The sequence below is a fragment of the Motacilla alba genome, chromosome 17, assembly GCF_015832195.1.
Source record: "Motacilla alba alba isolate MOTALB_02 chromosome 17, Motacilla_alba_V1.0_pri, whole genome shotgun sequence".
Classification (NCBI taxonomy): domain Eukaryota; kingdom Metazoa; phylum Chordata; class Aves; order Passeriformes; family Motacillidae; genus Motacilla; species Motacilla alba.
In genome coordinates, this window is record NC_052032.1 from 2,314,841 (window position 1) to 2,330,165 (window position 15,325).

General features: G+C 47.7%; 1 protein-coding gene across 29 annotated transcripts in view; it reads left to right on the forward strand.

Annotated features, from left to right (window-relative positions):
• CACNA1B (calcium voltage-gated channel subunit alpha1 B) overlaps positions 1-15,325 on the forward strand; it is a 299,842-nt gene that overhangs the window by 175,372 nt on the left and 109,145 nt on the right. For all 29 annotated transcript variants that reach the window (XR_005259272.1, XM_038156186.1, XM_038156187.1 and 26 more), the window contains 4 exons: positions 553-665; positions 5,343-5,455; positions 8,775-8,906; positions 10,359-10,431. Coding sequence is in view for 28 of the 29 variants with exons in the window: in XM_038156186.1 (XP_038012114.1) it covers positions 553-665; positions 5,343-5,455; positions 8,775-8,906; positions 10,359-10,431 (431 nt within the window). In the remaining variant the exon portion in view is untranslated. The remainder of the gene's footprint in view (positions 1-552; positions 666-5,342; positions 5,456-8,774; positions 8,907-10,358; positions 10,432-15,325) is intronic.

A 15,325-nucleotide genomic window follows, 5' to 3' on the forward strand; every position in this document is an offset into this window, starting at 1 on the left:
AGCCTGTGATATGTGAAGGAAAAGGAAACAGAAGGGGCACTTCCATAATTACAGGGCTATAAAGGCATAATAAAAATAAATGTGGTAACAGGAGACACAACACCTCTGAATATGAGCCCTCGGAGTCAGCACTTCTGTTGGGTAAAAAGGTATTTTTATCATCAGAGGATGGTACAGAAACTTACACCCCACACCCAAAAGTTTCCATCTCTCGCAAGTACAGAAGTCCCAAAACATCTTTGCAATTAAATTTGACCTTTAAAAATATTAGATCCAGGGCTTTCCTTTGAAATTCCTTTCTAGAGGCAATGAGGATATTATTTAATGTTCCTTCCCCCACCCAGGGGTACAGGTGAGCATTGCCTTCACACAGCTCATGGACACACAGAAAGAATTGTGCCAAACTGTGCCTGGCTCCTGGTTGCCATTGCACAGGGATTTCCTTCTGCCAGCAGGCCCTTGGTGCTGTGAAAAAAGGAAAAAGTTCCCCACATGAAGAGCTCTGCCCACCAAGGGCTCATGGATTAATTTAATCTCTTCTCCTGTTCCCAGATTTCGCAGAGTTTGTTTTCCTGGGGCTGTTCCTCACTGAGATGTCTTTGAAGATGTATGGGCTGGGGCCAAGGAATTACTTCCACTCTTCATTCAACTGCTTTGACTTTGGGGTGAGTAATGTCCAGCAGGGTGGATAAATTATGGAATGGTTTGGGGTGGAAGGGGCCTTAAAATCATCTAATTCCAACCCCCTGCCATGGGCAGGGACACCTTCCACTGTTGCCCCAACCCCGTCCAACCTGGCCTTGGCCACTGCCATGGATATGGGGAGAGCCACAGCTGCTCTGGGAATTCCATTCCAACCCCTCCCCACCCTCACAGGGAAGAATTCCTTCCCAATATCCCATCCAACCCTTCCCTCCATCCTGTCACTCCATGTCCTTGAAAACCCTCCCTGTGACAAGCAGGTGTCTCTCCTGTCATTCAGGTGCTGGGCGTTTAAGGATGAGTATGGAAATCCACGGGAAGTGCTCCTGGGGGGAGCAGTCCCTGTATAAATTAGCAGTGAAATGCATTAAGCTTCTCTCGTTATCCTCCTTTTGGAAGGGAAGTGACAGCCGGGGGATTTCATTTCCTCCAGCCCCGGGCTGTTGGCAGCATTAGCACCCCTGAGTGCTCTGATTGCCGGCAGATTCTGTCCCTTCCATTGCAATGAGCTGATTGAAAGACAAAAAAAACCACAACCACATCTTGCTGCTCATGTCACCCACTGAGCAGCCTTCACCCGGAGTCACACGGGCAGAGCTTTGCAGACATCACCAGGAGCAGCACAGTAAACACCTGATGAGGTGACAGCAGGGCAATAATTCAAATTCTTACAGTACAGAAGTCCAGGCTCAAGCTGCAGCTCTGGTGTGAATAGCGGGGCTGGGTTTGGCTCCACCTGACAGAGAGCCTGGCGTGTGGATGTTAATTTATTCATTAAAAGCTATTAGCTGTAATCTGTGCTCAGACGAGAGCTCCCCTCTCTTATCTGCAGCGTGGGCTGAGCAGGACTGAGGCTGTTGTAACAACCCAGATATGGAGCTCCAGATCCAGCCTCGGGCACAGGGAGAGTGGCTCAGGTCACTGCGCTCCTCACCCAGCCCTGCTCTGACATTCAGGCTGCTGTTTCTAGCTTTTATCTGCCAAAATGCCGGGAGTGACTCTTCCTCCATGAAGCCAAATTCCTCTGCTCCCACGAGGGAGGAGGAGGTGTTACCACCTTCAGCGAGTGACCCTCCTAAATCCAAGGCTCTGAGTTGAGCCAATTTATTATCTTTTTGGCTGTGGCAGCAGCAAAACTCAGAGTAAATAGAATTTGAGGTTCAGTCACCCACCTGCATCCAGCAGCCTGAGGTGTTGCACGAGGCTGTCCCAGATGTGGGGCTCTGGTTTTGGGGTGTCCTGGCAGCTGTGGATGTTAGCTTTCAGGAACACATAATCATGGAATGATGATAAGCAGGTGCTTTTATCGAAGAGCTCTGGGTGTCAGGGGCACAGACCCAAATCTGACTGACATGGGTTCAGGATGAACGTGTTTTTATACTCTTATGGTTATATAACTACATATTCATCATTAAACTTATATTGTTCTATTGTACACATTGATCTCATCCGAGCATGGATTTTGTAATTTCCATCAAACCCCCCCCCAAACATAGTTTCTCATGATTCCTGTTACGATTAAATAATAATTATATCTAATTACCAAACAATCATCGCATTTAACAATCATATCATTTATCATGTAAAAATCACATCATTTATCATAGTTATTAAATGATTATACAGGTGCAGTTTCACATGATCCAGTAAAGCCCAACATTTTCCCAGGGCCTACCAGGCCCGACCTTTCTTTCCAACCCCCCCTGAATATCCCATGATTTTAGAAACATTTTATCCCTATGCTATCATGGTGGCTCAGAGGGCTGGGATGGGTTGTCCTGCATAGCCCAAGGGGCAGTGCCCAGACCCAGACTGTCCATGAATTGTCCTTTAGGGATGCCACTGATGCCTTGTGAAGGCTGCCCTAGAACAGAGACTAGGCAGAGCTAAAGAATAAATTAGGGATTTAGTAGGGACCATGGGCAGCACAGGGGTCGATGTCCTGCACTGGGTGGGCTCTGAGCTGCCCCCCAGGCTGGCTGCCAATTTCCTTGGATCCCTACATCCAGGATGGTCCTTCCACAAGGAGAGCTGGTCACAGGTGATTTAGGAGCTTGCACAAGGCAAAAGCTGCACTTAGGAGGTGTCTGAGCTTTGTGGGCTGTGCAGCCCTGGCAGGGAGCTCCGCCGAGGGTTTCCCAGGGGGGAAAGCTGTTGATCTATTGCTAATTCCTCCTCCTTCAGAGAATCCATAGGGATCCTCCTTCTGTCTGTGTTTTTCCCTCCCTCACCCACCTTCCAGCCCCCAGAACGAGTTCAGCACTGGAACATCACAGAGCTCTGTACCCAGTTTTGTCTGACAAACCATCGAGATGGAACTGTGCGAGCTCAAAGGGTGAAACAACAAACCAGAGCAACATCTGCCTGGGGAGCAGCAGCCCAGTGGGAACCAGGCTCCCAGGAGGGGCTGCTGAGGAAAATTTATTATAGTGCCGTGTACAGGGGCTGAGGAAAGGTTTTTGCTAATTCATGAGTGCCTGGGTTTGAAAGGACAGGTGTGTGCTAAGGAAGGCAGGAGCCTCCCCTGAAATGGAAAATGAAAAATGTAATTATTTACATTTTGCTCCCAGTTATTATGATTTTGAAACTAAGAGGCTCTCAGGCAAAGATATGGGAGCAGGAATAACAGTTCTTTACTAGGAAAATTAAAATACAAATGCAATAGTACAAAAAACCCCAAAATACTGTTAGAGTCAGAACATGCCCTGACCCCCTGTGGGTCAGGGTGGTGGCAGCAGTGCCATTCCATGGTGGCTCAGCCCTCCTGCAGTGACAGCTGTGCTTCTGCTGGAGCAGGGATCCTGCACAAGGCTGGAGTTTTCCTCTGAAGCTCCAGGGCTGCTGGAGATGGGCCTGCTCTCCCTCTGGGAATGCAGGGAGAAGAAAGCTGCTCCTCTGGGAATGCAGGGGGCAGAGGCTGCTGTGCTGTTCCAGGCTCAGATTGTATCCAGGTAGGAATGCTTGGCTCCTGCCCTGGGCGCAGCATCTCCCCATGGGATGATGGAATTTGATCAGCCATGCAGGGACACTCAGTGGCCATGAACAGCAGAGATCTCCTGGAGGGAGGATTGGCTGTGGCAGAGATAAAGAAACCTGCCCCATGGACAGCAGAGACTGCCCCAGCTCTGACAGATGGTGATAGAGCACACACCCAGCTACACCTGAGGCAATGAGCGATTCCCTGTGGTGGGAGAGAAGTTTTAGTTCCTTCTTCTTCACATGGCAGATACTGGAATTATCAACTATTGTGGATTTCCCTTTCCCTCAGTATTTTCTGGAAGCTCGGGGCACAGTGTGTGTTGCAGGACTCTTAAGCAGTGATGGAATTTTCAGAGACATCCAAGTTTTTGTCATGAAAGGGTTGGAGAAGGAACTGTTGGCATTTGCAGTTGAGGCAGCATTAAAATGTTCTAATTAAAAATTACAGTGTCCTTCAAAAAAAAAAAAAAGGTATTTAAGATAGTTTGATTGCTAGAGAAGAAAGCAACAAGCTCCTCTCAGTGTATAATCACAGAGTCTTCTCCTCCTGGCTATGGAGAAAGCTGGGGTGAGGTTTTCCAGTTCTCCTGGCTAATTTGGGATTCTCCTGAACTTTTTGTAACAAAGGGGTTCCCAATGCTGCTGCCCCCATTAATCCTCTCTCCCACAGCACAAACCAGCTGGGCTCTGGTGATAACCAGTTCTAAACTGGTGTTTATGGTGTTCTTTGCCCAGCTGGGGCCCACGGGCAGTGGGAGCTCAGAAATGTTGGGTTAATGTGAATTGTGCCAGCAATTGGCAGGGAAATGCCAGTTTGATCCTATTGACTCTGCAGAAACCTGTGTGGGTTTAATTGTCCTTCCCAGCTGTGCCGAACCCATCACTGTTTGTCCTTTTCCTAATGAAGGATTTTTGAGAAGATTTTTCCCTTGCTTGAGGTGAATTCTCTGCCATCCTTAAACCAACCAGAAAAACAAAACTTGAAAAACCCTCCTTGATTTGGGACAATTTTTTCAGCACCCCCAGCCTGAGGGCCAGGCAGATGATGGGATGTCTGTGCCAGAGGCTTTGCAGGATCTCATAATAATTATTGCTTTAATTGCTTTCCTAAAGACTCTCAGCAGCCAGGAGTTTCTGGTAGACGTTACCCAGAGCTGCTGTTCTGCTGCAGATGGGGAGTTTTAATCCTTGGGATGGGAAGGGGAGGATGGGGCAGTGCCCTCCTGCACCTTTGCAGGTTGTGTGGGGTGGGAAAAGGAAGGACGGTGGGCTGATAGGAGAATGTAATTTTTTGCTTTGGTTTTAAGCTTGTTTAAAACTAATATCTCAGGTTATCACTCATATTTTGTGGTAAAACCCCCAAGTTTTATTTTCCTTCTGAGTCCCATCAACTGTTGGCATTTGCAGTTGAGGCAGCATTAAAATGTTCTAATTAAAAATTACAGTGTCCTTCAAAAAAAAAAAAAGTATTTAAGATAGTTTGATTGCTAGAGAAGAAAGCAACAAGCTCCTCTCAGTGTATAAATGACAGGGTGTTCTCCTCCTGGCTATGGAGAAAGCTGGGGTGAGGTTTTCCAGTTCTCCTGGCTAATTTAGGATTCTCCTGAACTGCCTGAACTCTGATTCCTGAGTGCCCTGTCTGAGGTGATCTCTCCCTGCAGGTGATCGTGGGCAGTATTTTTGAGGTCATCTGGGCTGCAGTGAAGCCGGGAACCTCCTTTGGCATCAGCGTCCTGCGCGCCCTGCGGCTGCTGAGGATCTTCAAAGTGACCAAGTAAGTGCAGCTCCCTTGGCACTCACACGTGGCATTCACATTTTCTGGAAAAATCCCTTCACCCAGGGTTTTTCTCCTGGGAAGCTGAGCAGCCTCAGAGAAAGACGAAACATTTCCTATCTCATTTGCTTCTCCTGTGCTGTGCTCGTGTGGAATGTGTTTGGGGATTGTTCACCCACAGGTGATTGTTCCATTGCATTCTGCTGGGAGTTGTTTTCACTCTTGGGCCAGTCAGGGCCAAGCTGTGTTGGGGCTCTGGAGAGAGTCACGAGCTTCCATTATTAGCTTTTTAGCATTCTGTCTGTGTCCTTTCTGTATTCTTTAGTATAGTTTAGTATGGTATTCTTTAGTATAATATAGTATCATAAAGTAATAAATTAGCCTTCTGAGAAGATGGAGTCAGATTCATTCCTTCCTACATCTGCAGGCAACCCAAATGCAATACTCACAGCAGGCTCTGAGCACCCAGGAAATCCCCATCCCCAGCCTCAGGGCCAGGAGGAGTTCTTTCCACATTTATCAAGAATAAACTAATAATTAAATAGCTAAAAAGTTTAAAATAAACAAAAGAAAACAATGCCCCAACCCCCTGAAGCAGCTGGCACAAAATCCCTGCCTACCCCAACCTCCAAGGTCTGCACTGGGGGCCAGGGGCAGATTGAATCTGAAGATGCAGAATTCCCCTTTCCTTGGCTCAGCAGTTGGAATTTTTGGGAATTCCTGAGTCTGGATTTACACCCACAATGGATTCTAAGAGCCCTTTCTCTCCTCAGCCTCACGTCCAGGTTTGGCTGCCCTTGATTCTCAGTGGGCTGACAGCAGAATGTCCTTCTTTGCTTTATTTTCAGGCTTGTTTAAAACAAAAATATTGTGTTATCACTTGTAATTTGTGGTAAAAAGCCCAAGTTTTATTTCCTTTCTGAGTCCTATCAACTTCCCACTGATCTGATGACAATTCCTTAAGTGGGAATGACAGTGGGCTGACAGGAGAGTGTCCTTATTGATTTATTTTTAAGCTTGTTTGAAACAAAAATCTCAGTTTATCACTCTTATTTTGTGGTAATTTTTTTTTCCTGAGTCCCACCAACTTAGAATGTCCTTCTTTGCTTTATCTTTAGGCTTGCTTGAAAAAAAAGAATATTTTGTTATTTCTTGTATTTTGTGGTAAAAATACCAAGTTTTATTTTCTTTCTGAGTCCTATTAACTTCCCACTGATGAGAATTCCTTAAGTATTCAGGCTCTGGAAAAGCAGCTTCCCTGGGGATTGCTGGGTGCTAATCCCAGGGCTGAGCTGCTGTGCTGACACAAATCTGAAATGTGGTCCTGCTGCCTGGGCTGGGACTGTCGGAGTTTTTCAGCCTGGAGACTCCGAGGTGGAATTTTCACTAAGGTTTCCACAGGTTTTCTGTTGGTTTTGTGCTCCTGCCTTGAGTTAATGTGTGCTGGCATTAGCAAACAGCTCCTGTGCCATTTCCTAACCCATCCAGAGCCATTTCTGCAGGATTGCTGTGGAAATTGATGACAAATTTAGGTGTTCCTGCTGTTGTTTTCCACCTTATTTTTCACACCGTTACCTCTTCAGTGCTCCCTTGCTTCCATCACTCCCTGAATTCTTCATAGCTTGAAGTAACAGGAGCAGGGACAGCCCCTCCCTCCAAAAACACCCCAACCACCTTAAACAGATAAGGAAAATCTGAGCAAAACAGTCATTTGATGTAACCAGGAATGAGTTTTCTAGCTCTCTGGGGCTGATTTGTACCTGCTGATTGTTTATTGCTAATTATTATTATTCACATCCCAGATTTGTGTGTGGTACTGTGTCATTTGTTGTCTTCTGGGAAAAACAGGTTTGAAACTTTTAAGTTCTGTAAATGTCCAGCAAGAGAGGTGGGTACCTGCACCAAAAATGTGCTTTACCTTTGCACTGATTTATGTGTGGGAAACTCCTGGGTTTGCAGCAAATTCAGAGCAATTTTCACCAGATCATTGTACTCAGAGCTGCTGAGATCTGCTCTTGCTGATTTTGTAAATATTTTGGACGTTTTTGTAAGTTACAATTTTATTTTTGTGGGTTCTGACCGCTGATTGCAGTCAGCATGATAAAGGGATGAAACATGGAATTATTTAGATTGGAAAAGACCTTCAAGGCCATTGTGTCCAACCAGTCTTTCCAAGGCCACCACTCACCCATGACCCCAAGTGCCACATCTGCAGCGATGGTGACCCCACCGCTGCCTGGGCAGCCTGGCCAGGGCTTGACAAACCTTTTAATGAAGAAATTTTTCTCAATACCCAACCTAAACCTGTCTAGGACAATTTGAGGCTGTTCCCTCTTGTTATTGCTCATTCCTTGGGAGAAGAGATTTAATTTCACAAACCAAGCTGAGGGCTCTGGCCCTTCTCAGGACAGCAAGTGACACTCTCAAGCCACTGATGCTGAAGTTCCCCAGCTCTAATTAAGTGGATTTTTCACCCCACATGACAGAATTGAGTTCATTGTGTGACCAGAGGCAGGTCCCTGCAGCTCCCAGGGGGAATCCTGCATTATCCCAGTGCCTTGCTTTGAAAAGACAGGTGCCTGCTAAGGAAGGCAGAAGCCTTCTATAAAATGGAAAATGTAATCCCCCTCCCTCCAAATTGTTATAATTTGGAAGTTAAGGGGCTCTCAGGCAAAGATATGGGAGCAGGAATAACAGTTCTTCAGTAAGAAAATTTAAATACAATTGCGATAGTACAAAACAAAACAGCACTGCCAGAGTCAGAAGAGGAGCTGACCCCCTGTGGGTCAGGGTGGTGGCAGCAGTGCCATTCCATGGTGGCTCAGCCCTCCTGCAGTGCCAGCTGTGGTTCTGCTGGAGCAGGGATCCTGCACAAGGCTGGAGTTTTCCTCTGCAGCTCCAGGGCTGCTGGAGATGGGCCTGCTCTCCCTCTGGGAATGCAGGGAGAAGAAAGCTGCTCCTCTGGGAATGCAGGGGGCAGAGGCTGCTGTGCTGTTCCAGGCTCAGATTGTATCCAGGTAGGAATGCTTGGCTCCTGCCCTGGGCGCAGCATCTCCCCATGGGATGGTGGAATTTGATCAGCCATGCAGGGACACTCAGTGGCCATGGACAGCAGAGATCTCCTGGAGGGAGGATTGGCTGTGGCAGAGATAAAGAAACCTGCCCCATGGACAGCAGAGAGCTGCCCCAGCTCTGACAGATGGTGATAGAACACACACCCAGCTACACCTGAGACACATGGGAAACAAATTCCTATTAATTTCTCCCCAAAGGCTCTTCCCCACTCATGTTTTCCCTTGGGTGCTCTGATCCAATGCAGGTACTGGAATTCCCTGAGGAATCTGGTGGTCTCATTGCTGAACTCCATGAAGTCCATCATCAGTTTGCTTTTCCTGCTGTTCCTGTTCATCGTGGTCTTTGCTCTGCTGGGGATGCAGCTCTTTGGAGGGCAGTAAGTTGTTGATTTTTTGTTTTGGTTTGATTTTTTTTTCCTTAAAGTCAGGATTAAATTGTGAGACTGTACTTTTTGTTTGGACTTAGATGTTTATTGGTTTTTATTTAGGTTATAGTTTTGTAAGTTGTGAGTTCTATAGTATTTTTCTTTAACAAACTAAAAAATGGAGCTGTATCTCTTTTTTTACAAGGTCTTTTAAGGATAAACTGTCTAATTAACAAATGATACCTAAATCATTTTTATTTTTAGCTCAATAACTAACTATTTTGTTTTGTAATGTGGATTTTTTTATTTAATGACACAATACTACTTAAACTTATGAAGAAGGTGAAGAAGAAGGTATAGAAGGACTAGCTTCTGTCCTAAAACTTTTATCTTGTTTTATATTTATTATTATATTCTGAAACTTTAAACTCCAAATTTTTTACTTTGTGGTATTACACACTTTTATTTAAACTCCACCCTCGTAATCTTATTTTTATTATTTAAATTTGGAAGTTTTTTTCTATGGCTTTAGGTCAAATGTAGGGGGGTTAGTGTCTGTACAGAAAATTGAAAAGCTTTAGTAACTAGGGTTCTAACAGTGAGTCTGAGGAATCTTTGTTTTGCCTGGAAGGGTTCACATCCCTGATTTCAGGGCTGGGGATAGGGGAATAATACTGTTTGGGTGTTTTTGGGGTTCTGTTTTCCCTGGAGCTGGGTTCTTTCCTAAGGGAGAATGTCCCCAGTTCAAAGCTCCCCCATTATCCCCTGGTGCCCAGGACACCCAGAGCTGAAACAGGACTGGGGGGCAGCACTTTCTGTACTGCTCCTTCCCTGGTGACCAGAGTGCCATTGTATTTATCCACTATAAAATATAATATCCAAATGTAAAATGTAATGGCTCTCTGGAATATTTTCCTGCTGGAAAACACAGTTTGGTTGGATCTGATTATTCTCATTAGAAATGCCAGCACTGGTGAATTTTGCAGCAAGAACCATCACAGTGTTACCATTTAACTCCAGCCTCGCTTCTGAACTGAAATAATGAAATGGTTTTGTTTGATCTTTTATTTTCCCACTCAATACCTATTTTATCTTTAAAATAGTAAAAAGAAATTATCAGCAAAGAGAGTCATTTCAGTCTGGGCTTTTACACTTGAGGATGAAAACTTCTTGGAATGGCTCATTCTGCAAAATCATTGGAGATTTTGATTGTTCATTTTAATTGGGGATGAAAATGAATTTCAAAGCATCAGAATTTTTTCAGGGAATGAAATTGAGTTTTTGCTGATGGCTCTGTTAAGCACCTTCTGAGATGTTCCCCACCGAGCTTGCCTGGGGTGTTACAGCCAGGTGGAACAAATGTTGCTCCCTGCCTTGCTTTATGGGGTGTTTAAGGGTGTTGCAGGGCTGCCTGGAGATGCCTGTCCCTCCCCACTCTGGTTTTTATTTCTCCCTTCTCTCCAGGTTCAATTTCCAAGATGAAACTCCAACCACAAATTTCGACACCTTCCCTGCTGCCATCCTCACAGTCTTCCAGGTAAAGCCATTCCTTGTCCTGGGGCAGTGCTAGAATTGAAATTCCTGGGTGTTTCTTCCTGCTTAGGGAGGGCAAACAAGCCCTCAAAAACCTGTGGAATTTAGGAAAGGGGAAGTCCTTCCTTCTCATGTGTTGTACTTTGCTGACCAATACATGCATCCCTAAAATTAAATTAAAAATCACTGCTGTGGTATTAAGGAAAACTAGAACAAAAGATTTATTGCTAGGAGGAAAATGCTGATAAAACAGATATTTCTGTGCTAAGTTAAAATCTGTGTGTGCCCAGCCTGTGCCACATCTGGGTGTGCCCTTTGTGTTCTCCAGTGCCTGCCCTTGGAGTTGCAGCTCTGGCAGATGCAATGCTTGGGTTTAAAGCTGAATTTTGCAGCTGTTTTCTACCTGTCTTTTTAAAAATCAAAAATTAAAATGGTTTAAAATTATTTAAAAACATTTTAAATAATTAGAAAATAATGTTTTCAGGTGTTTCCCAATGCAGGAGAGTTGGGGCTGCTCCAGCTGCAGGTGACCCTCACAGATCCAGCACTTCCAGCCTTGTCCTGCACAGTGTGGGCTCCCCCTGATCCAAAATTCCCCAGATTTCAGCAAGGCCTGGCTGATGTATTTCAGTGTCATGACCCCAAAAGGAGATAAAAAGGAAGGGAAGGGGGATGATGACAATTTCTGGATTAAGACAGAAGAAGAATCTCAGGGGAAACATGTCCTGAGAGCTCTGCAGGAGCCACTGCCCAGATGTGAGGCAGGTTCAGTGCTCACCTCACAGGATATTGCCCATCACGGGGGATTAAGATTTGCATAAGATTTGCATAAGATTTTCCTGCTCATCAAAGGAAGGGCTCAGAGACAGGTATTGCCAGGGAGCAGCTCCGGATATGAGCCATGGGAATGTTGGTTTTGCTTTGCTTTGGGACTGGAGCTGCCTGTGGAATACTCAGCTGGAATATTTCCTGTTAGTTCTGAGATAAACACGCTGCAGTGTGGGGTGAAGGAAAGCACGTGGGTTTAAGATATTTGTCTGGAATGTCAGAGGCAGGAGCTAAACCCAGCAAAAGCCATCAGCCCTGGATTAACTGTGGTCTCCCAGAGGCTCTTTGATACCCCTGCTCTCCTTCCATCCCACTCCTTCCCTGAACTGCAAACTCCAGCTCAGTGTTTCTTCACTCTGGGGTTGGGATCCCTTTCCAAGCTTTTCTTCCATAACCTCAGCCAGGCTGAGCAGAGCAGCATCAGTCAGAGACAGCATTCAATGTGCTGAATAAAGGAAGTTAGATATGCCCTGCCCACCCCAGTACCTTTGGAGATTCTCTGTGTAAGAAGCTTCTGAAACAAACTCTTCTGCCCTCTGCTTTAGCCCATTTTTATCCCAGCAGCCCTGGCTGGGTCATGGTCCTGTCACTGGACACCCAGGATGGGCTTTGTCCACCTGGCAGCTGGCTGAGCTCAGCCTAAACTCCCTCAGAGGAGCACCAACCTTCATCTCCAGCTCCTGACTCCCGAAGAAGTCCCTGTGAACTGAATACCCAGCTGTGGATAATCCAAATACACACACAAAAAACATCCATGAGCACAGAACCTCTGGAAAGCAGAGTTCTGTGTTAGGTACCTGTGCCCTGCTCCCTGAGTTCCTCTGGAAATCCTCACAGGCTGCTGGGGGCAGAGCAGAGGTGACAGCTGGAAATGAGGAGTGGCACTGGCAGGATGGGAGCAGAGCTCTGCCTGCCCATGACACACAGAATCACTGCGTTGGAAGAGACCTTCAAGATCATGGAGTCCAACCCAACCCCAACACCTCAACTCAACCCTGGCACCCAGTGCCACATCCAGGCTTTGTTAAACACACCCAGGGATGGTGACTCCACCACCTCCCCGGGCAGCCATTCCAGAACTTTATCACCCTTTCTGTAAAAAAACTTTTCCCTGACATTCAGCCTATATTTCCCTTGGCACAGCTGGAGGCTGTGTCCTCTGCTTCTGTCAGTGCTGCCTGGAGACAGAGCCCAACCCCAGCTGAGCACAGGCACCGTTCAGGAGCTGTGAGAGTGATGAGGGCACCCCTGAGTCTCCTTTTCTCCAGGCTGAGCACCCCCAGCTCCCTCAGTGGTTCCTCACAGGGTTTGTGTTCCCAGCCCCTCTCCAGCCTCGTTGCCTCCTCTGGACACGCTCCAGGTCCTCAAGGTCCTTCCCAAACTGAGGGGCCAGAGCTGGACACAGCACTCAGGGTTTGGCCTCACCAGTGCCAGTGTCTGGCTGCGGGTCCATGTCAGAGCACCCTGCCTGTGGGGTATGCCATGGAGCTGCTGGCACTCAGCCTTCCCTCAGGCACCTCCCTTTCAGTGCAGCCCCGGGAAGCAGCACAATCCTGTTCCTGTCCCACCCTTACCCTGCTCATTATTCCCATTAACATTTCACAGCAGCTCTTGACAGCTGCTTTATTCCATCACCTGCTGGCTCCTCAGTGTTAAACAGTGAGATGCACTCCAAATGGTCATTTGGGGCAGCTGAAGGCAGTTTGGAGCCCAGGGAATAACAAAAATAATCACAATACACACTCAATCAACATCCATGAGCACAGAGCCTCTGGAAAGCAGAGTTCTGTGTTAGGTACCTGTGCCCTTGCTCCCAAGTCCTCATTGCCTGTGCCTCTCCCTCTGCAGTGCTGTCCTTCCCTCTCCTCAGCAAAAATTCTTTACAGCATCCCTAAAGAGACCTGAGAGAGCAAAAGGAATTTCATTAACTGCTTGAGGACAGAGCCAGCAGATCCTGGATCCTTCAGGCTGCTCCCCAATCACTTAAGTAATTCCTGCAGCTGATGGGTGACAGTGGGAAGGACACCAGCTCCTCCTTCCAGGGCCTCAGGGAGCATCCTCAGCTTCTCCTGGCAGGCTGCTCAGTTCACTTTATTTACCTCTCAGCAAAAGCCCCATAAAACATCTCTTTCTTTTTCCTTGATCTTGTTGTTCCACTCCTAAATAATCCAAAAGTTAAATTTTCAACCCAGACTCTGCTGGACTTTGTCACACCTGCGAATCCTGCTCTTCTGCTTGGAAATAGAAAAGTTCCCAATGGTTGCCCCTTCCATGGATATTTGTGTGATCAGAAATCACTTCATGGCTATTCCCAGAAAGCAGGAGCAGCTGTGAATTCATGGAAATTCTGTGAATGCACATTTGTTGGCAGTACTCTGCATAATTGAGTGGCAGATTTGAAAGCCCAAAGCCCTGTTTCATATTCTGTGGTGCAAATCCAGAGTAGCTCCAGCAGTGTTGGGTCTGAATCCTGATTTTGGGATTATTTGAGGCTGAATTGTGCATTTGGGAGAGGAGTTGGTGTCTGCACTGGGTGTCCTTGTGTCTAGACTCGCTCTTGCCCAGTGCTGTCATCAGCACCATCCCTGCAGCCAGAAATTTCCCCTCTCTCAGCAGCTGACAGCCAGGCTGGAGTTTGCAGGCTGGAGTTTGCAGTCATTCCAAGCATTCTGTGTGCACATGGAACTCCATTACTACAGCACACATCAGGCTTGGGGCTTTTTATCTTCTTTTTTTTGTTGATTTTTTTTCCACCTACTAAACCCAAAGCCAACTTTCTGTTTAGGAGTTGGATTTTCACATCCCAGTGTTTTCATGCACTATAAGTGATCATTGTTTGGCTCTGCCAGGGCAGGCAGAGGATGTGCTGATGTGCTCAGAATTCCAGATTTTGGTGAAGAAAGGAGCACCAGACAATTCAGACTGGTGCAAAATGAGCATTTAGCATGGCAAGGCTTGTTGGAGTCTCGCACGCTGATTAGTTTTCCTATTATTCCTGTATTGTTAATTAGCCCTGGGTCGATAATCAGAGGTGCAGCTCTGTGCTTGTCCCTGCTCAAGGACAAGGAGGATCAGAGTCCCCTTCAGGCTGTCCCCTGCTCTGCCCTCGCTCACACACAGAGGTTGTTGCTTCTGTTTAGGGATTTTTTGGGGCTTTGTGGCCCTCTGGGTCAAGCCTGTGGAAACTGAAGAGGAACCCGTGGTGTGCAGCCCCTGCAGTGGTCGTGGTGCCTGGAGTGATGCCCAGGCACATTCCAGCTGCAGGAAGGCTCTGCCAGCCCCGAGGAGGAAGGGTGGCAGGAGGTGACAGCTCCTGGGGACAGCGAGTGAGGGCTGGGGGAGCTGAGCAAACCCAACCCTGCCTGCAGGAAGGGCACGAGAGGGGCTGGCACTGGCAGAGCTCCCACTCAGGGCACTGCTCTGGGAGCTCAGGGCTTTCTTGGGGCTGTGGGAAGTGCCCGGCACGGGACTGGTGAAACCTGGGATCTCTGCATGGCCCAGAAAGGGAGCGGGGCAGAAAGAAGTGTCAGAAGGTGGATTTTGTTTCCTCTGCCTGTGTGAGAGCCCCTGGTCGAGGTGGGCAGTGGGCAGGTGACCCAGAGGGGCAGGGCAGGGTCACCCAGTCCAAGCCCAGCCCCAGCAACCCCACCCTGGGCATCCCTGGCAGCGCTGGCCAAAGGCTCCTGGAGCTCTGGCAGCCTCGGGGCCGTGCCCATTCCCTGGGGAGCCTGGGCAGTGCCAGCACCCTCTGGGGGAAGAACCTTGCCCTGAGCTCAGCCTGAGCTGCCCTGGCCCAGCCCCAGCCGTTCCCTGGCTCCTGTCCCTGTCCCAGAGCAGAGATGGGAGCTGCCCCTCGGGAGGAGCTGCAGCCCCGGGGAGCTCTGCCCTCACTCTGCTCCAGCTGGACAATCCCAGAGCCCTCAGCTGCTCCTCACGGGCCCCTCCTTTGGACACTCTCTCACACCTTTAGACCTTTTTCTGATACTGAGACGCCCAAAACTCTCCAGCACTGGGGGTGAGGCTGCCCCAGCCCAGAGCAGAGCAGGACAATCCCTCCCTCCCCCATCTGG